The 20,300-nt window shown below is 57.0% G+C and overlaps 3 protein-coding genes across 8 annotated transcripts; 2 read left to right on the forward strand and 1 right to left on the reverse strand.

The window, feature by feature from the left end:
• The first annotated feature begins 569 nt into the window (after positions 1–569).
• NEURL4 (neuralized E3 ubiquitin protein ligase 4) lies at positions 570–12,421 on the forward strand. 3 transcript variants are annotated; one of them, XM_008153536.3, is made up of 29 exons: positions 570–851; positions 1,748–2,192; positions 2,406–2,471; positions 2,614–2,912; positions 3,072–3,183; positions 3,275–3,363; positions 3,847–3,919; positions 4,061–4,325; positions 4,547–4,728; positions 5,042–5,127; positions 5,249–5,411; positions 5,507–5,705; positions 5,796–5,872; positions 5,998–6,076; positions 6,650–6,825; positions 6,909–7,040; positions 7,448–7,593; positions 7,713–7,937; positions 8,035–8,133; positions 8,217–8,378; positions 8,568–8,732; positions 9,275–9,433; positions 9,822–10,001; positions 10,132–10,219; positions 10,309–10,416; positions 10,566–10,710; positions 10,868–10,980; positions 11,064–11,229; positions 11,780–12,421. In XM_008153536.3, exons 1-29 carry the CDS (start codon positions 570–572, stop codon positions 11,982–11,984), a joined length of 4,686 nt encoding a protein of 1,561 aa, XP_008151758.2. In that variant the 3' UTR covers positions 11,985–12,421. The 3 variants fall into 3 exon arrangements, with proteins under 3 accessions (XP_008151758.2, XP_008151759.2, XP_027984198.2); XM_008153537.2 differs by having other exon boundaries at positions 6,650–6,819; XM_028128397.2 differs by lacking the exon at positions 2,406–2,471 and having other exon boundaries at positions 6,650–6,819.
• Positions 12,422–12,699: 278 nt separating this feature from the next.
• GPS2 (G protein pathway suppressor 2) lies at positions 12,700–15,375 on the forward strand. 2 transcript variants are annotated; one of them, XM_054709172.1, is made up of 11 exons: positions 12,700–12,759; positions 13,000–13,162; positions 13,488–13,597; positions 13,681–13,793; positions 13,922–14,001; positions 14,092–14,174; positions 14,337–14,487; positions 14,592–14,681; positions 14,771–14,850; positions 14,938–15,033; positions 15,202–15,375. In XM_054709172.1, the coding sequence occupies exons 2-11, from the start codon at positions 13,069–13,071 to the stop codon at positions 15,283–15,285; spliced, it is 981 nt and encodes a 326-aa protein (XP_054565147.1). In that variant the 5' UTR covers positions 12,700–12,759; positions 13,000–13,068; the 3' UTR covers positions 15,286–15,375. The 2 variants fall into 2 exon arrangements, with proteins under 2 accessions (XP_054565147.1, XP_008151764.1); XM_008153542.3 differs by having other exon boundaries at positions 12,708–12,789.
• Positions 15,376–15,600: 225 nt separating this feature from the next.
• Positions 15,601–20,046, reverse strand: EIF5A (eukaryotic translation initiation factor 5A). 3 transcript variants are annotated; one of them, XM_008153538.3, is made up of 6 exons: positions 19,900–20,046; positions 17,926–18,111; positions 16,823–16,927; positions 16,541–16,672; positions 16,371–16,444; positions 15,601–16,227 (listed from the first exon to the last, which is right to left on the reverse strand). In XM_008153538.3, the coding sequence occupies exons 2-5, from the start codon at positions 18,088–18,090 to the stop codon at positions 16,382–16,384; spliced, it is 465 nt and encodes a 154-aa protein (XP_008151760.1). In that variant the 5' UTR covers positions 18,091–18,111; positions 19,900–20,046; the 3' UTR covers positions 15,601–16,227; positions 16,371–16,381. The 3 variants fall into 3 exon arrangements, with proteins under 3 accessions (XP_008151760.1, XP_008151761.1, XP_054565148.1); XM_008153539.3 differs by lacking the exon at positions 19,900–20,046 and adding an exon at positions 19,537–19,640; XM_054709173.1 differs by lacking the exon at positions 19,900–20,046 and adding an exon at positions 19,517–19,640.
• Positions 20,047–20,300: the final 254 nt, after the last annotated feature.

Below are 20,300 nucleotides of genomic sequence, written 5' to 3' on the forward strand. Positions count from 1 at the left end.
GTGGAAAGTGGAGGGATTGCGATCCTGTCGCAAGACATATCCGGTCTCAGCGGTGTGGAGGGCAGAGGTTTCCATGTATGAAGCTGCCGGTTCCCGGTTCCCGTTCACACAGCTTCGAAGCTTGTAGCTGGAAGGAAGACACCGCCTCCTCTTGCCGTAAAGCGACGACTTCAAGGCGTGGCCTGCCTCGACGAGGGCGGGGCTGTCGGTGCCGCTGTCGCAAAGCTGAAAGTGTTTCAGGCGCCGGCACCCCCCTTCCGTCGTAAAGATGGCTGCGGCCGTCGTTTCTTTCACTGTCGTAAAAACTCCCAGCCCAAGTCTTCCCCGCTCTCGGAGCCACTCCATCACCTCGTCGTGCCGTAAAGCAAGCCTCCGACCCCGTCGTCCTTCTGTTCCCACCGGGTAGCCGTTAATTCCTTAGCCCTTAGCCCGGGATGCTTCAGTGCCCGGCAGTGCCGTAAAGCATATCTGGCCCCAGCCCCGGGTCCCATTCCTTCAGGGTGTTTGTGCACCGCCGTTGCTACGGTGCCGCCAAACGCGGCTGTCGTGCGGCCCCGGCGTCAGCGGCGATGGCGGCGGGGTCGGGTGGGAGTGGGGGGTCTGGGGGAGGCCCCGGGCCGGGGCCTGGTGGGGGTGGAGGCCCCGGCGGGAGCGGCCCAGGACCGGGGTCTGGCGCGGGTTTGGGCAGCGGCGGGGAGCTGCACCCGCGCACGGGGCGCCTGGTCAGCCTGTCGGCCTGTGGGCGTACAGCGCGGCGGCAGCAGCCGGGCCAGGAGTTTAACCACGGGCTGGTGTTGAGCCGGGAACCTTTGCGCGATGGACGCGTCTTCACCGTCCGCATCGACCGCAAGGTGCGGAGCTGGGGCCGCAAAACCAAGATGTGGAGGATGGTGGGAGGGGACCAGAGGGAGACGGGTAGGTCAGCCAGTGGAACCACATCCTTGGGTACCGAGGGGGAACCGACAGACTCAGACGCCAGGTGACGTGCAGGGAGGGAGCATGAAACCGAAGCATTCAGCCTGAAGGAGACCAGGAGAGCTTGAATTTCCTCAAGACCCAGGAGCAGGGAAGGGACACGGGCCCTCGCCCGCTAGAACGAGTAGGGAGCCAGCCCGGACAATGTCTGGGAGATGGAGGATGGAGAGATGTCAGAGATGTGATGGGCAGGGAAGAGAGATAACCGAGAAAGAGCAGACCATTGAAGGACAAACTCAGGGTTGGTTGGGGAAGATGGGTAAGGAGAGCTACTCGGAGTGGGAGGTGTGTGTGATTTAGGGAAGAGGCCAGGTGCACAAAGACTGACTTTGGGCAGAGAGTGAATCTGAGTGGAGCCAGAGCCTAGGAGAGAATTGGGCCTAGGAAGAGAAGGGAAGAGAATGATATACAAGAGCATGGAATATGGACATGGAGAGCTAGCTGTGAATTTGGGTGGTTGAGGAGCCACAGAGTCCAATGAAGTTAGAGGAGGCAGGGAGCTGGAGCCAGGAAATTAGCCAGCATGATGGGGAAAGGACTGATGCAGACACTGAGCAGAGTACAGAGCAGAGGACCAAACCTCCCTGGGACAGAGTCAGAAAGTCACTTGTGGGGCTGCAGCTCTGGGTTAGTGTCTCAAGAGAGAAAAGCCAGTTAAGCTGTCTGCGCGGTGGGGAGAGGAGGACACAGTGGCCTGTGAGTTGTGGTTTCCTAGTGGTGGGAGGCCCATTGGCGGCCCATCCTGAGCCTCTGTCCACCACCCCTATCACAGGTCAACTCCTGGAGTGGCTCCATTGAGATTGGGGTGACGGCACTGGACCCCAGTGTGCTGGACTTCCCAAGCAGCGCCACAGGGCTGAAGGGGGGTTCGTGGGTAGTGTCGGGCTGCTCGGTGCTGAGGGATGGACGTTCTGTGCTGGAGGAGTATGGTCAGGACCTGGACCAGCTTGGCGAAGGGGACCGTGTGGGCGTGGAGCGCACAGTTGCTGGGGAGCTGCGGCTCTGGGTGAACGGGCGGGATTGTGGTGTGGCCGCCACAGGCCTGCCTGCTCGCGTCTGGGCCGTTGTGGACCTTTATGGCAAGTGCACCCAAGTCACTGTGCTACCCCCTGAGCCAGGCTTCAGCTCCCCTACTCCCATCCCCACGCCTCCCCTCGAGCCCTCCGCTCCCCCTGAAGATTCTGCCTTGGCTGAACAGGGGACGTCTAGGGATGAAGGTGAGAACACAGCTAGGGCCGTGGTGGAGGGGTGGGGCCCAGGGGATGGCTGAAGGGAAACAGAGCGACAAGCGCGGCTGGGTGTGGGCAGGGCCACCCGGACCCCTGAGTCTGCTGAAGGGGAGAGCAGGGGCTAGAGGAGGGGTCTCCTGGCTGTGGGTTCTGCAGCAGGGGCTGAACCCTTATTCCCCTCCCATCCTGCCTGGTTCCCAGCCTTCATGGTGTCCCCAGCGCAGGCCCGGCCGGAGACGTTTCCTAACAGCCTTGAGTCGCATAATGGTGAGGGCTCCTGGGAGGCCCGGGAAGGGGAGCGGGAAATGAGGTGGACGAGGGAGGGACCTCAGGAGAGGGGCAAGGAGAGGACTGCGGACCTGAGGGCGTAGGGCCTCATGTCAGCTTTTCTTTCGTCCTGCTGCTGTAGACTTTGCCAGTATGGAGCTGTCTGAGGTGGTGAGCAATGCCATCCTGTCCGCCTATAATGGGGGGCTCCTAAATGTGAACCTGAGCTCCCCGCCAGCAGGGGAAGGACTAGGGTCTAGCTGTGCTGCCACCTCCCCCATCCTCACGTCCAACGACGCCCTGCTCTTTCATGAGAAGTGTGGGACTCTCATCAAACTCAGCAACAATAATAAGACGGCTGAGCGGCGCCGGCCCTTGGATGAATTCAACAATGGGGTTGTCATGACCAACCGCCCGCTCCGGGACAATGAGATGTTTGAGGTGTGCAAGAGCCTGGGGTCTGGCTGGCACCTCACCCTCTGGGAGCTAAAGACGGGGATCCTAGCTACTGGAAGGGGGGGGACTGGGGAAGGACCAGGGGCTGGGAGTCCATTCTCTACATTTACATGCCCACCTCTCCCTTCTCCTATTCCACCCAAGATCCGCATCGACAAGCTCGTAGATAAGTGGTCAGGCTCCATCGAGATTGGTGTCACCACCCACAACCCCAACAATTTGGAATACCCAGCCACCATGACCAATCTGCAGTCAGGTACCAGCCACGGGCAGGGTGGGGGCTGGGGCCTGGGGCACCTGAGGTGAAGGCAGCTCGTCCCCTAACCAGGGTGTGTGCTTTCCCCTAGGCACCATTATGATGAGCGGCTGTGGGATTCTGACCAACGGCAAGGGCACCCGCCGGGAGTACTGTGAATTCAGTCTGGATGAGCTGCAGGTGAGGGGGCCAGCCCGGCTGCGTCCCTGCCTGGCCACCGCGGTCTAGAGCACGGCCTTTCTCTTTTGCCGAAAGGCTCTGTCTAAGAAGGCAGGGTTGCCCGCAGGTAGGCACTCAGTTTTTACGTCGGGTGGGTTCAGGTCCTCTTGCTGGTTGGCCATGTGTGAGAGTGACCTGAGGCAAGAAGCTTCCCCTCTTTGGTAGTTTTTTCTTTTCTGCAGATGTCTAAAATGAGCCTGTTAGTGGTGTTTTACAGATCGTTGTGAGGGCTAAGCAAGTTCATGGTTGTAAGGTGACTTACTGCAGTACTGGATGACTTGCACGAAGCTTTCAGGGCGGTCTGAGGCTCAGGAGGACTTTTGGAGCTGTTCCCCTGTGATGTGGGTGGTGGGAAGGCTCGAGGGCTGCTCCGTTCTCATGGTTCCAACTGTCTGGAGCCTGATTGTGGATGAACTCCAGACTGTTCTTTTTTGTTTTGAATAGGAGGGCGACCACATTGGTCTCACAAGGAAGTCCAACTCTGCCCTCCACTTCTTCATTAACGGCATTGATCAAGGTAAGGGGAAGTCAGGGCTGGCGGGCCGGGGCTTCCGGTGGGGTGGTCTGTACCTCATCCTCCTGCCTCTTGATACTCCGCCTCTATATTTGACTCTTCTCTCCTTACCCGCCTCCATTCCTGTGCCTCCCACCCCCACAGGCGTGGCTACCCCATTGACACCCCCAGTGGTGTATGGTGTGGTAGACTTGTATGGGATGGCAGTGAAGGTGACCATCGTGCACAATAACAACCACAGTGACCGTCTGCGCAGGAACAATGCCATCCTGCGGGCGCTGTCCCCTGAGGGTGCTCTCCGCCGTGCTGCTCCCGCTGCCCAGGCAGAACCGGAGCGCCTGCTCTTCCACCCCAACTGTGGGCAGAAGGCAGCCATCACCCACGAGGGACGCACTGCTCTGAGGCCCCAGTATGGCCCAAGGGGTGGGGAGAAGCCTGCAGAAAGGGCTCTAATGGAATTGGGGGAAGGGGTGGGGAAGTGGGAGGTACAAGGAGTCTGGTCTGGGGTGTCCTGGACAGAACGGGGGAGCCTTCTGAGTGTGATGTTTATCTGGTTGACTTGGGCTAAAAAGATGTGGCATGTTCAGAGTTTGTGTTGGGGGTCTGAGTCCCCACTTGCTGTGCCCTCAGTGCCACCGATGACTTCAATCACGGCGTGGTGCTGAGCAGCAGAGCCCTGCGGGACGGAGAGGTATTCCAGGTGCGCATCGACAAGATGGTGGACAAATGGGCTGGCTCCATTGAGATTGGTGTCACCACCCACAACCCTGCCTACCTCCAATTGCCCTCCACCATGACCAACTTGCGTTCTGGTGAGCTCCTGAGAGGGGCAGGGCCAGAAGAGGGTCCTAGGGAGGAAGCTGTCCTCACAGCCCTGGCGCGTGCTCTCCAGCCCCTTTTGCACTTGTCACACTTGTGACGGCTGAGTCAGTGGCTGAGGAGTGCCCCCGGACAGGGCTGTGGCTGGCGTGAGAACAGCAGTTTTCTTGTCTTTCTCTGGGGAAAAGCGACTCAGAGAAAAGGCAGGCTGGGCTAAAGGCTTCGGGAATGACGTGGGGACTGCTCTGTAGAGGGGAGGAGTCCTGGCTTCTCCCTCATGTCCTCTGCCGCTCCTCGACCCCCTAGGGACCTGGATGATGACTGGGAATGGGGTGATGCACAATGGGACAACCATCTTGGATGAATATGGGCACAACCTGGACCGCCTCAAGGTGGGAGAGTGGATGTGCTGGCAGGTCTCAGCAGTGGGGAGTAGGCCGGGGGGGGCTGCTGCAGGACCAGCCCAGGCAGGGACTCTGCCTGACTCCTCACTCCAGCCCCCCTTCTTCCAAGGCAGGGGACACGGTGGGCGTGGTTCGTAGGGAGGACGGGACTCTCCACTTCTTTGTCAATGGGATGACTCAGGGCCCTGCTGCCTGGAATGTGCCCCCGGGTGTCTATGCTGTTGTGGATCTCTACGGCCAGGCTGCCCAGGCCACCATTGTGGACGACGTGGGTGAGGGCCGGGCTGGGCAGGGGCAGGATGGTGGGGTGGCCTCAGGAGGCCTCAGAGACAACTGTATGCCTAATGGGTGATGTCCCCTCTTGCAGAGGTGACCCCAGTCCCTGAGCCACTCCCTGAGGGGAACAACCAGGTGTCTCCAAGCTCCCCATCATCGGGGGCGGGGGGCTCCGACCTCCGCTTCCACCAGCTGCATGGCAGTAACGCAGTCATCACGAATGGGGGCCGCACTGCGCTCCGTCACAACTGTCGCAGCGAGTTCAACGATGCCATTGTTATCTCCAACCGGTCAGTGTCTGGACTGGGCTGCCCCCACTTTCCTACTGCCCAGCTTGAGCAACCCAATAGGGCCTGTCTGATCGCCACTCTCCCGGGCAGGGCCCTGCGGGATGGAGAGCTGTTTGAAATTGTCATTCAGAAGATGGTGGACCGCTGGTCAGGCTCCATAGAGGCTGGTGAGGGGCAGCTCTGTGTGTGTGTGTGTGTGTGTGTGTGTGTGTGTGTGTGTATGCCTGTTGGGGGAGGTGCTGCCTGCCAATGCCTGGGGGCTTGGCTCTGACCTACCCCTGCCTCCTCACAGGAGTGACTGCTATTCGGCCAGAGGACCTTGAATTCCCCAACACTATGACAGACATTGACTACGACACTTGGATGCTGAGGTTGGGCTGCTTGCTTTGGGACCAGCTGGGTGGGTCTGGGTGGAGCTGGCTGGGACAAGGGAAGCAGGGTTTCAGGCCTGCTTCTGTGATAGACTAGGGCCGTGGTCGGCAAACTGCGGCTCGCGAGCCACATGCGGCTCTTTGGCCCCTTGAGTGTGGCTCTTCCACAAAATACCACGGCCTGGGCGAGTCTGTTTTGAAGAAGTGGCGTTAGAAGAAGTTTAAGTTTAAAAAATTTGGCTCTCAAAAGAAATTTCGATCGTTGTACTGTTGATATTTGGCTCTGTTGACTAATGAGTTTGCCGACCACTGGACTAGGGAATCTGGCTACCTCTTCTCTTTAATTCTGGGAACCCACCCCCCTCCTTCCACACGGCTCAGCCCTCCTCGCTCATAGGGTATTTATTACTTTTTCATGAGAGCTCCCAGGGATGTAGGAGACAGGATTGGGTCTCAGACCCCAGACTGAGATGCTAATCCAAGGCACTGGAAGATCGGACAGGCAGAGACTGGGCAGGGACCTGTGTGGAGAGGAAGCTGGGAGGCTGAACTCCCCCTTTGCCATCCCTCCAGTGGCACAGCTATCATGCAAGATGGTAACACAATGCGCAACAACTACGGGTGCGACCTCGATGCGCTGGGCACAGGTGCACGCATCGGCATGATGCGAACTTCCAAGGGCGATCTGCACTACTTCATCAACGGCCAGGACCAAGGCGCTGCCTGCTCAGGCTTGCCTCCGGGTAAAGGTGACTGCTCTGTGGCTTTCGACCTGCCACCCTCAGCCTGGCCGGGAAGGTGTCAAGGTTCTGACTCCTCCTTTCCTACCCAGAGGTGTATGCGGTAGTGGATCTCTATGGCCAGTGTGTCCAAGTGTCCATCACCAATGCTACCGGCCCCATGGACAACAGCCTGGCAACCAGCAACACCGCTACTGAGAAGTCATTCCCCCTGCTCTCCCCAGGTTCAGCCAACAGGGAGGGAGGGTGGGCTCTGCTTGCCTGCTGTGGGCCTGAGAGATACAGCTTCTGGGTCAGGGAAGCTGTTCAAAGACAGGCTGGCTGCAGCAGCTACAGGCAAAGGGGAGGGAACAACCCATGGTGGAAAGCAGCCGGGAAGAGGACAGGGTTATGCCTGGTACACAGGGCCTGGATGCTTCCTTACCACCTGGGGGCTAGGACATCATAAGCTGGGTCTACCAGGTTTGGGGATGAGTCTAAATGTGGTGAAAAGAGGTGTCACAGGTAAAGGGGTGATGTCAGATGGGACCTTTATGTCAACTTCCTGTTTCACCTGAAAGCTTTGCTCTGTGTGCTAACTGAAGCTGGCTGCCCCAATTCTTCTCTGTTCTTTGGCACCATCTTTCCGCAGTGGCAGGCGTGGCTCACCGATTCCACAGTATTTGCGGCAAGAATGTCACTCTGGAGGAAGATGGCACAAGGGCGGTGCGGGCAGCTGGCTATGCTCATGGCCTTGTCTTTAGCACCAAGGAGCTCAAGACTGAGGAAGTCTTTGAGGTGGGCTGTGGAGATAGGACAAAGGGGGCTTCCAGTCCCTTCACAACAGGACCAGACTGCTTCCTACCTGCCCCCTCCCCTGCCCCCATCTAGTTGCAAGCTCCTGTTTTCTCACACAGGTGAAAGTGGAAGAGCTGGATGAGAAGTGGGCGGGCTCCCTCCGGATAGGGCTAACAACACTGGCACCAGGGGAGATGGGGCCTGGGGCAGGTGGTGGCCCTGGGGTGCCTCCCTCGCTGCCAGAGCTCCGGACAAAGACCACCTGGATGGTGTCCAGCTGTGAAGTGAGGCGTGACGGGCTGCTCCAGAGGATGAACTATGGCCGGAACCTAGAAAGGCTGGGGGTGAAGCAGCTGGATCTGGGGGAAAGGGTGGGGTTGGGAGTTGGGATGGCAGGGAGAGGTGGGCTGAGCATCTGTCCTTATCTCACCTTGGTCCTAGGTGGGGAGCCGTGTGGGCATTCGCCGGGGGGCAGATGACTCGATGCACATCCTGGTGGATGGAGAGGACATGGGGCCTGCAGCCACTGGCATTGCCAAGGTAGACCCATGACTTGCCTTGAATTCTGGGAGTGGGTTGAGGTCGTCCGCTCCTCTCCAACTTCCTGGTCTGTGTGCCTCCAGAACGTGTGGGCTGTGCTGGATCTATACGGGCCAGTGCGGAGTGTGTCTATTGTCAGCTCCACAAGGCTGGAGGAGCCCGAAGGCACCCAGCCTCCTTCCCCCAGCTCGGACACTGGAAGTGAGGGCGATGAAGACGAGGAGGACGAGGAGCACGGCCTGGGAGTAAGAGGCTGCAGCAGGGCCCTTGGGCACATGGATGAGCGGTTGGTGGGCCACTGGCCACCAGGTTACTTTTGGGTTCTCCAGGCCTGTCCAGGATGGATAGAAGCTTATGCGCACAACTCTGAACTCTAGTGGGGGCTCGGGCCTCACCTTGGCAACCCTAGCAGCTCGGTCTCTCCTCCACACCAGGGCGAGGATCAAGTGGCCATTATGCCTACAGCCCTTGAATTCCTGGAGAACCATGGGAAGAATATCCTCCTGTCCAATGGGAACCGTACAGCTACCCGGGTGGCCAGCTACAACCAGGGCATCGTTGTCATCAGTCAGCCCCTGGTGCCCCAGCTGCTGGTCCAGGTGGGCCTTCCTTGTCTGTCCCCTTCTTGTCCCCAGCAACTCTTGCTCAGGGTGACCCAGGGCCAACCTCCCTGGAGCAAGCCCTTTCCAGATTGAGGACAATGAAAGGCATGTCCCTTGAATGACCTTTCTGTGGTGGGAGTTGCAGGTCAGTGCCCACCTGGTACCTAGTGAGGGAAGCAGTAGAGAGGAGCTGGGGTATTCCAGGGAAGATGCCGGATCCTGTGTATGGGAGCAGGGAGGGCTTTCCAGGGGGGCCCTTTTGTTGCAAACTGAAAGATGTCACTGTTAGCCAGGGGAAGGGAGCCTCTAGGGACAAGAATCCTTACAGAGTCCACAGCAAGAGCAAGGCTGAAAGAGAAGAGGAAATAACTGAATTTGCAGTTTCTAGTCCCTCCACATGTTAGAAGGGGCAGCATCCCAGGCCACACTCTGGGAGATGTCATCTTCGCTCTGGCTGGTGTGAGAAGCAGGGCTGTGCTGGGGGGCGGGGCCTCTTTCCCAGAAGGTCAGGACTGGGGAATAGTTGCCTTCTCTCCCAGGTGCGGATAGACTTCCTGAACCGCCAGTGGACATCTTCCCTAGTCCTGGGAGTCATCACCTGCCCACCGGAGAGGCTCAACTTCCCTGCTTCTGCCTGTGCCCTTAAACGGGCAGCCTGGCTGTTGCGGGGCCATGGGGTCTTCCACAATGGCCTCAAGGTGGGTAGGGAGCAGGGAGGAGTGAGAGGCCAGGTCTCTGAGTAGGGAGGAGCTGGCCAAAAAGAGGGAAAGGGGCCCTGAGCTTGGAGGTAGGGTCACAGATATGAAGGGGGGGCGCTGTAGTGAGTGGACTCACACAAGGGCGCGAGTATCATTATCTGGACAGACTCGGGCTTGCGGCCTCCTCTGCTGGTAACATTGAGAATGTTGCAGTGGGGGGAAGGGGAGGTGGCGTCTAGGTCATTGAAGCAGGGGGTAGAACCCAGACAGTGGGCAAGTGTGGAGGCAAGGCCCGGGGACTGGCGACCTGAAGCAGAGTGGAGGGTGGGGGTGGCTGCTGCTGGTGGGAGTCTGCTCTCTGGGAAGACAGTAGATCTCTCCCTCCCAGATCTGTGAGAAGTTTGGGCCAAATCTGGACACGTGTCCTGAAGGCACCATCCTGGGACTGCGGCTCGACAGCTCTGGGGGACTGCATCTCCATGTCAATGGGATGGACCAGGGGGTGGCTGTGCCAGATGTCCCCCAGCCCTGCCATGCGCTCGTGGACCTCTATGGGCAGTGTGAGCAGGTGAGTGGCAATGGAGGCAGGGAGGAGGGAATGCCTGGAGACGACTGTCCAAGTAAAGGGGAAGTTCAGGGAAGAGATCAGGAGGCTCTGGAGGCTGGGGACACTGGCTGACCACCCCTCTGTGCTGCAGGTGACAATTGTGAGCCCAGAACCAGGAGCTGCCAGTTTGAAGAGTGCTGGAACCCAAGGGGACATGGAGAAAGCTGACATGGTGGATGGTAAGCCAGCCCAAAGGGACCAGGACACTACCCCACCCCGTACATCTCTAGCCCATCTCCCGTGACCTGTGCCACATTCACTCCCTCAGGGATCAAGGAGAGTGTATGCTGGGGTCCACCGTCTGCTGCCAGCCCTCTCAAGAGCTGCGAGTACCATGCCCTTTGTTCCCGATTCCAAGAACTGCTGCTGCTTCCTGGTGAGTCCCCAGTCCCCTAGAATCTGCCTCATTCCCTGGACCAGCGCAGGGCCATGCTGAGAGCCCTAGAGACCAGTCAGAAGGAGGCCGTGTAGTTGAGACCCAGAACAGGAGCCATAGCACCAAGTCTGCCACTTACTCTCCCGCAGAGGATTATTTCATGCCTCAACCAAAGCGTAGCCTGTGCTACTGTGAGTCTTGCCGGAAGATGCGCGGGGACGAAGCCCATAGGCGCCGTGGGGAACCTCCCCGGGAATACGCCCTGCCCTTTGGCTGGTGCAGGTTCAACCTCAGGTACATATGGGTCATGTATGCCTCTTACTATTCTTTGCCCCCTTGAAAAAGGAAGGTCCCAAGAGGGTGCATGGAAGTGACAGAACTGCATGTCTAGGGGATGACCTTGGGGAGCCAGTAACCTTTGTCACATCTGCCCTATCTGCCCACTTCCTAGAGTGAATCCTCACCTGGAGGCTGGGACACTAACCAAGAAGTGGCACATGGCATATCACGGCAGCAATGTGGCAGCCATCCGGAGGGTGCTGGACCGAGGGGAGTTGGGAGCAGGTACTGTAGCTCTGACAGAATCAGAGCAGGCTGGGCCTGTGGGCTGAAGCCTGTGGGCTACTCTGACCCAGTTCTCCTCACAGGTACTGCCTCCATCCTGAGCTGCCGGCCCCTGAAGGGAGAGCCCAGGGGAGGGTTTGAGGAGCCGGGTGAGAACTGTGCACCTCCTCGGGAGGAGCAGCCCCCTCCAGTGCTGCTTTCTCCCTCCCTCCAATATGCTGGGGCTGAGACCCTGGCATCCAAAGTGCAGTAAGTACACAAGAGATGGCCCCAGGGCCACTTGGGTCTCCATGATTTGCTCTCTCCTTTCCCACCTTGTTTTGCTAGTTCCTCAGTCTCCACCCAGCCCTTTCTCAGTGTGGCTCAGTGGTTGAGCATTGACCTATGAACAAGGAAGTCACGACATATTCAATCCTGGTCAGGACATATGCCTGGGTTGTGAGTTGGATCCCCAGTAGGGGGCATGCAGAAGGCAGCCAATCAGTGATTTTCATCATTGATGTTTCTCTCCCTTTCTCTCTCTGAAATAAATAAAAACATATTTTTAAAAAAGTGTAGTTGGAGCAGGCGTATTAAAAAGGGTAGTCAGGGTAGATATCATTAAGGCTGGAGAAGAGGTGAGGGAGTTAGCTGAGCAGGCATTGGGAACAAGGCCATTTAGAGTAGAGAGAACAGCTGGAGCCAGGTCCCTGTAAAGTAGAAGTGATTCCTAGGACTAGCAAGGCCCCTGTAGTTGCAGTTAGGAGAGGTGACTGTGGCCAGAGGCCTCACCACCCTATATCTGCTTTTTGCCTGACAGATTTCGGGACCCCAAATTCCAGCGGACACACCAGGCCCAGGTGGCATTCCAGGTGTGTGTGCGCCCTGGCTCCTACACCCCCGGCCCTCCTTCCGCTATCCTCAGAGAACCTCCTGACCCTCACTTCAGCCCAGCCGAACTTGAGTGGGTAACCAAGGAGAAGGGGGCCACACTCCTCTATGCCCTGCTGGTACGGGTGGAATGAGGGAGGAGACCTCACTACTACAAGCACAGTTGGGCCTTGGGCCCGTGGACTCGGAGTGACGACTGCCTCCACCTCATTCCAGTGACCCACAGCATGCATGGTGCTCATTCTGGCAGATGCACAGGAGCATGTAGGCAGTCTCAAATTTAGGTGGGAAGTGGAGGACATCTCCATGTCCAGGGCCTCAGAACACTCTGAAGTGGAGGAGCTTGTGGGGAACCCAGCTCCAGGCCCTGGGCAACCCCTCTTCATGCACTGATTTGGGGAACACGACTCCCTCTGACTCCCTCCCCTGTATCACTTAATTTATTTCCGTTTTTGTTCCTGGTTACTGTGAATCCCAGAGGAGTCTCCCTGTGCCCCACATGAAGCTGCTTTTTCCTGTGGCCACCAGGCAGGAAAGGGGAAGGGCGGGCGCAGTGGAGGGGTTGGGTCCTCTGTACAGTTGTCATGACCCTGATTTCGAAGGAGCCAATAAACACCGTCTCTGAGCACCTGCGTCGCCTCTCTTGCACTTCCTAAGGGCGTTCCTGGCCCGCCCAGTCAGGTGCCCAACCGCGGGACCAGAGCTGGCTCGGGCGGCTGGCGCGCCGCCAGAATGGGAGTTCGGGGCTGGTCGGCGTGGGGCGGGCTCAGTGGAGAGGCTTGGACGCCACAGGCACCCGTCCTCGGCACTTCCGCCTTTCCCTTCCGCCCAACCCTTAAAGTCCCTGGATGCTGAACCCGGAAGGATTAAGCCCAATTACCGGATGTGACGTTTGGCCAAGGCGCGCAGGTGGGAGCGGAGAAAGCTTGGAGAAAGAGGGTAGGGAGGGGCTGGGGCCGGGGCTGGTGGGGCCGGAGGCTGGAGCCCCGAGGCTAGAGACCCCTACGCGCGCGTGCGCGCTGGAGCAGCGGTGGGCGGCCCCGCGGTCGGGCGGCGGCGGCGGGTCCCGGACACGTGACCGGGGCGGCGGGCGGCCTTCTGTCTCGGCCGAGCGAGCGCGATTGTCCCTGAGCGCTCGCCTGCCCACAGGCCCAGTCCGAGGTCTGGCAGTCAGCGACAGAGCCGGGCGCCCACGGCCCGTGCGCCCCCGGCAGCACCATGCCTGCGCTCCTGGAGCGCCCCAAGCTTTCCAACGCCATGGCCAGGGCGTTGCACCGGCACATCATGATGGAGCGGGAGCGCAAGCGGCAGGGTGAGCTGGGGCCAAGGCGGGAGGGCACACACCCATGTGGACACCGCTGTTCCAGACCCCCACCCACGGGCAGATCAATGCAGCGGCGGCAGAAGCTAGTAGAGGGATGGAACGGCCTCATCGTGGTGGGAGTTTAAATCGCCAGGTCTGAACTCCAGAATTCCTCAGCTGGGAAGGACCTTGGAGAGCACCTAATGAACCTTACCTCTCCGTCCCCTTGCAGTGATGGAGAGCACTGGGATAACCATTTTTGCTGGTCTTCAGTCTCTAACATTCTAATTACTGTAACCATTCTGCCACTTTTCCCGTTTGACCCTTACTCCAGAGGAAGAAGAAGTAGACAAGATGATGGAACAGAAGATGAAGGAAGAGCAGGAGAGACGAAAGAAAAAGGAGATGGAAGAGAGAATGTCGTTAGAGGAAACCAAAGAACAGGTATGTGTTGTCCCTTGATCTTTCCCAGCGCTTTCTCCCCTTGGCTCTCCTAACCTTCATCTTTCCCTTCCCTCCTTTTCCAGATCCTGAAGCTGCAAGAGAAGCTTTCGGCCCTTCAGGAGGAGAAGCACCAGCTTTTCCTGCAGCTCAAGAAAGTTTTACATGAGGAAGAAAAACGGAGGCGAAAGGAGCAGAGGTGGGATTGGAGAGCTAAAATTAAAATTGGGGCAAAACGTATAGATGGAGCCAGGTAACAAAAGATGGTGTGTGTGGCAAGAGGGGCCACTTGTCCTTGATGTTTGACCTGCCTTCCTTTCACTCTAGTGACTTAACCACTCTGACATCAGCTGCATACCCACAGAGCCTGACTGTTCACACGGGAACTCATCTCCTCAGCATGCAGGGTGAGGATTAGAGAAACCACTTGTCAGATGGGCCCCCCTGGGTCTTGCAGACTGCCACTTCAGCATCATGAAGCCCCTCTCCGTCTCTAGGGAGCCCTGGAGGACACAATCGCCCAGGCACCCTCATGGCAGCTGACAGAGCCAAACAGATGTTCGGACCCCAAGTGCTTACAGTAAGAGAAGTAAAATGGGGTGTTTCCCCTACTTCCACCCACCTTACTAAACCACTATTCAAGCAATGAGTGTGACACTTAATGTACAGAGAAAAATGGGAGCATACACAAGTCACTTGAGATTCTGCTTTCAAGTTTACAGTGAGTTCTCATCCTTCTCAGACCCGGCATTATGTGGGCTCAGCAGCTTTCACAGGGACCCCAGAGCATGGGCAATTCCAAGGCAGCCCAGGTGGTGCCTATGGGACTGCTCAGCCCCCACCTCACTATGGACCCGCTCAACCAGCCTATAGCCCTAGTCAGCAGCTCAGAGGTAAGTGGTGGGAAAAGAGGGGAGGGGGCGCTTTCCTCAGGCTCAGAGGGTAGAGTTGTGAACAGACTAAAGGGAGGTTCTAATGGCTGTGCCTCCTTTTTCAGCACCTTCAGCCTTTCCTGCAGTGCAGTACTTGTCTCAGCCACAGCCACAGCCCTATGCTGTGCACAGCCACTTCCAGCCCACCCAGACAGGTGATAACACCCTGTTCAGGGGCCCTGGTCCCTCAAGTTCTCCCTTTCCTGTTCTCTACTCACTTCACACACCCTTCTTCCCCACCTAGGGTTCCTCCAGCCTGGTGGTGCCCTGTCCCTACAAAAGCAAATGGAGCATGCTAACCAGCAAACTGGCTTCTCTGACTCAGTGAGTGTGGAGCTTGGGAGATCAGGGGAAGGGCTTTTGCTATGGGGAACCCCAGGCTGCCTCAGGTTCTGACTCTGTTCTCTGCAGTCCTCCCTGCGTCCCATGCACCCCCAAGCTCTGCATCCAGCCCCTGGACTCCTCGCCTCCCCCCAGCTCCCTGTGCAGATGCAACCAGCAGGGAAGGTAAGGATAACACACCTGACACAATTTCTATAGTACATGGAAAACAGGATTGGGTAGGACAGGCCCACACCTATAGTTTTCCCTTCTTTTTTGGGGGTGGTTATATGGGTATGGAGCAGAAGGGAGAACATGCACACTGACAAACCCACCTTTCATTACCACCACCAGTCCAGCTTTGCTGCTACTAGCCAACCTGGCCCCCGGCTCCCTTTCCTCCAGCACAGCCAGAACCCAAGATTCTATCACAAGTGACCATCAAATTTCATCTTCAACCTCACCCCACCCCCCACCTTGGGTGAGGGTCCCTGCTATGTCCTAGGCCAATAAAATCGATCTGCCATCGCCCCTGGCTACTACTGTTTGTGTTCACTCCCACCTGGGCTAGGCCAGGGCTGCTTAGAGGGTGGGGGATAGGTAACAGGTCATGGCAAATTAGTGTTCCCAGACTGGGGACACTGGGTTGATTGTAATGAATTCATTGACACAGTCTAATCTATAATCTATTTTTGGTTCCGTTTCCCTTTTAGTCAGCAAGTACCCATTTATTCAGAGTAGCCAAGTTGGGGCTTCATATTAAACTTGTAGTTTTATTCAGGTTTGATTTTAACAAATGTGTCAGGGTGAGAGCCCACAGGAAAGGGTGAAGCCCATGGGGACAGGGCCCTCCCAGATGCCTGAGGAGGGGGCAGGTCCCCTTTCCTCTCCTCCTCTTCCCTCTCCTGCTAAAGGGATTTGGGGAGAGACATAGGCATGGGGAAGGAGCTGGTCCCCAGTCTGTGGGGGTGGTGCTTGGGTTAAAGGGCTAGAGGAACAGGGACCAGACCAGGGATGAGTGGGGGGGAGGGCACACGGACCATTTGCCAGAATCCACGGCTGATTCCAGAATTTAAAAAAAAAAAAAAAAAAAAAAAAACCTAAACCACAAGCAGCACCCACCCCATCTCCCCCACAAGGGCTGTAGTGTGAGGGGAGAAGAGGAAGGCAGCTTCACCAAGGCCATGGCTCACTCACTCCTGGCCAAGGGAACAGGGTGAAGGGCAGGGGCTCCCCAACAGATTGAGGGGGTGGAGGAAACCAAAATAAAACATCAAATAAATTGTGTAGGAGTCCAGCCAAGGGCCGGGGCCAGAGCTGAGCCAGGCTGGGGGAGGGGGCCTCTGCAGGCTCGAGGATCACTGCGCCACCACCGCCACCCTGGGTACAAAAGAGAAACCAGGTAAGACAAGATAATACCTTCAACAGGAAGAAGGGTTAGGGGCCAGAAAGCCTAGAACAATTAAGACTAAAGCATCCACAAAGTATGTGAAGGGGGCTAGATGGGAGTTCGTCACACTCACCTGGGAGCCAGTTATTTTGCCATGGCCTTGATTGCAACAGCTGCCTCCTCCGTCATGGCAGACAGCACTGTAATCTTCGGGGAGCAAAAGGGAGAATCAGAAATCTGAGCTCAGGGACCAAGCACAAGGAGCAAAGCTGGGCACAGAAGAAAGTGGGTGGGGCACTATACCAGGATCTCCTCTCCACAGTCGTACTTCTGCTCAATTTCCTTGCCAAGGTCTCCCTCAGGCAGACGAAGGTCCTCTCGAACCTCCCCACTGTCCTGGAGCAGTGATAGATACCCATCCTGGATGCCAATCAGCTGGGGAAAGAGAGGGAAGGAAGCTGAAGGTTGAGGATACAGGGTCTGACATACCAAATACCCTCTCCTCCCAGCACAAGCTCTTCTGATCAATCAGTATCTGCGCCCCCACCCCAACTGACTAACCCTACACCAAGACCATCCACATACCTGGAAATCATTCCTTTTGATGTTGGGGACGTCCATATTATGAGTTGACGGGCAGATATCTTCATATTTCTTCCCAGTAAAGATGTCAATACCAACCAGGTGGACCTGTATGTATGCATCACATCAAAGAGAAACCCAACTAAACTTCAGAATGGAGGAGATAAAAGTTCAAGTTGTCCCTGGCTGGTGAGGGAAGTCAGACTAGATTGGGCAAAGATTTGGGGAATTGGTAATGAACCATAAATTCAAGAAATACTAATACTTCTAAAAAGAACCTGAGGGGAAAAGACCACCACTGAGACTTGGTTCACAGCACAAGGGAAAAGGTAGGCTAGTTTTGGAGTAGACAGTTATCTCGAGCTATCAAATCATTGGTAAATAAAAAGCTAAAAACTTGGAAAATAAGAAAGGTAGAAGGGAAAGAGCTGAGAATACAGGAAGGACTGAGAAAGGAAGAGAGCTGAAAAAAATTACTTGGGGGAAATCAGAAAGAACGAAGCAATTAGGAAATAAGAAAAACGTGAAGTAGAAGAATCTAGGACATGAAGGGGTAACCCAGGATTTATGCCAAGTCAACAGAAGACAGGGTTGAACTTTTGAGTAAAAAATAAAAGTCTGAAGTGCCAAGGAAAGCACTGGGCAAGAATGTTAGGACCCAAAAGGCAAGGAGGCTCTATTAAGGAGAGGGGGCAGCTATCCTGGCCTCCTTCAGGGAAGGCTGTATTTCATTAGGATTGAAGAAACCCTGGGCAAAGTGATAGAAATAAAGAGCATCTATAAAGATTCAAGGAAAGAAAGACGAACAGAAAAAGTGAAAGCCATGAATAAGGATGGAGCAGCTAAATAGCCAGAGCATAAAGGACCACCAAGAAAGTTACAGATTCACACAGATAGGGAGGAGTTACCAGAGGGTGATGGTGGAAGAGGCTCAAGGCTGGTAGCAAGTGTCGAAAGAAAGGAAGTATCCAGGGCTGAGTGCTGAACACAAGGAATTGGAAAATAAGAAAAGAGTTAAATAGAAGGCTAGGACTGCTGATAGCTTGCTGCCAGGAGCCGCATGGGCAATGTGGGGAAGGCAAGATGTGAAGAGGTGGAATTCTAACCTTGGCATGGCCGTGCTTGCCAGTCTTGGAGGTGGACATCTCCACAATCTTACATGGCCGTCCTTTGAGCACCACAAAGCCATTCTTACGTAATGCTGAGCACTGCATTGGGAAGGTGGCTGAGGCCCCTGCATCTCCTGTCTCGAAGTCCAAATCATCTGCCATTTTAAGAGGCTTCGATTCCAACTAGTCAAGAAAAAAACTGGGGTCAGCAAGGATGTTTATTCCATTACCCACTTAAAATAAAAATTCCTAGATTAAATACTGATTGGAATCACAAATACTTGAGAACTCATGTGTATGTTGGGGAGAATAAGCTGGATCCCCACCCCAAATGAAAGTTAAAGGGGACTTGGGAAAAGAAGTTTTGGGGCATTAGGATGTCAAATCTGAGATGGGCAAAGACCTAATCCCTGGGGAGGGGGAGGACTCAGGTGTTACTTGCCACTGAAACCAACTACCCCTTTAGCCCACACATAACCAGGGCTATAATTAGGTGAGCAGCTATGAGCCAGCCAAAGGGCGGGGCTAATGTGGAGGGGAGAAGGGAGGGTGGATACCGGAGGACAGGGCCCCACCCGTCTCTGTTACACCCCCCCCACCCTATCCACACACAAGCTAGTCATTGGTACAGGAAACCACAAGGGCTCTTTGGGGGATTCCCGCCTCTCCAACAGGCATTTGTAGATGCAGCCAAGGGGGAGAAAGTAAAGTTGTTTTCTAACTGATCCCCCTGCCAAACACCTCGATCTTGTTTCCCAAAGGGAACCCAGGAACCCAGCGTCTCCTCGAGGGCCCTCCCACTTTTCCCAAGATGCTTCGGTCCTGTCGGCTTTTCAGACGGGGCCTGTAAGTCCGTAGAAAGTGAGGGAGTTGGGAGTGGTGAATGACAATAAAACGAAAGCAAAGACTGGTAGTAATTAGTAGTATAGCTTATACTAGGTTAGTAGAATTAAAACTCTAAAACCAGAACTCCCAAAACATACACATCGAGGAAGACAGTGACAAGGTTTTGAGCACCTATAACAGCGGGGAACTCATGTGCCCCGGACTTTAAGGCGCTGTCAGCACCACTGAGTTGGGCTCCCGTCCAATCGCCCTCGTTTTCTCCATTTCTCTGACTTCCTAGCAAGAAACAGTGTCACTTACACCTGGCTGGCCCCCCTCACTTCACCTGAGGTTTGGGGGGAAAGCTCCAGGGGCCCATGAGGTGGGGGAGCGCTAACATATGCCCGCAGTGGGCTCTCTCGAGTGATCACGATCCGGACCTCCGGCTTCTCCCACTCCTCAAATTTCCAGGCTCCCTTTGGCGCCCACGAGGACCTGCTTTCCCCGCGCTGAGGGCTGCCGACTCCCGCCCATGTGGCCGCCCGAGGCTTCCGGTGGCCGGGACTTGGGGGGAGGGGTCCCCGCGCTGCCATGCGGACCCAGTCCACGTTCGGCCATGCGGCCTCTGACCCCGAGGGCAGCCTTCCGTACGGGGCACTTCCGGTGCCGCAGCTGCCCCCTCCTCAAAGGCCGCGCCAGTCCGGAGCCACGCCGCCCTCCCCTCCCCCCGCTGGCCGCCAGCCCCCCCTAAATGCCCTCTCACCGAATAGCCCCCTCCCCCACCTCACGTGGCCGCGCGGCGCCGGGTTCTCAACCGCCCAGGTACCCTTGTCCCGGCGGGCCGATCTGGCCCCCGGCCCTCGCCCCGGCGTGACCGCCTGGCGGCCTCTCCCGCGTGGCGGCCTCGCGGCTCGCCGTCCCCCGCCCTGCGTCGCTCCAACGTCACCCGGCAGGACCCAACCGTCACCGCACGCGCTAACCAGGGCACGCACCCGCGCCTTTCCGCACCTCGCGCCGCTTGCCGACCGTACCCCGGCGGCGGCCACCGCCGCTCCTTTCTGCCCCCTCCCCGACCCCCGCGCAGTTCCATCTCTACTCCCAGGTCCAAGTCAAGGTTCCGCGCACGCGCGCCCTGCCCACTCTCACCTCGCGCGAACGCAATAACTCGACCCCGTCCGCTCGCCGCGAGCCCAACCGCTGCCTCTGAGCCCGCTGCCGCCGCCGCCGCCGCCGCCGCCGCTGCTGCACACGGGTCTTAGTACGCAGGCGCCGACTCCCCACTGACCAACCAAGCAGCCCTGTGACAGCCGCGCAAGCGTGCTATCTAGCTCCTCCGCCCTCCACCCCCGCACTGCGCAAGCGCAAAGATCCTCCCCAAGCTCCATCCTCCCTCCCACCTACCCATCCAATGACGTGTATACGTGACTCCGCCCCTCACTAATACTGAGTTCAGCCCACTAGTAGGCAACGCGCAGGCGCACCCGGTTTTTTAATCCCTTTAACCTCCTCTTCCCTCCCCGTGATAGACCACTAGCCCTACCGGACAG

The sequence above is a fragment of the Eptesicus fuscus genome, chromosome 20 (assembly GCF_027574615.1).
Source record: "Eptesicus fuscus isolate TK198812 chromosome 20, DD_ASM_mEF_20220401, whole genome shotgun sequence".
NCBI classification, from domain to species: Eukaryota; Metazoa; Chordata; class Mammalia; order Chiroptera; family Vespertilionidae; genus Eptesicus; species Eptesicus fuscus.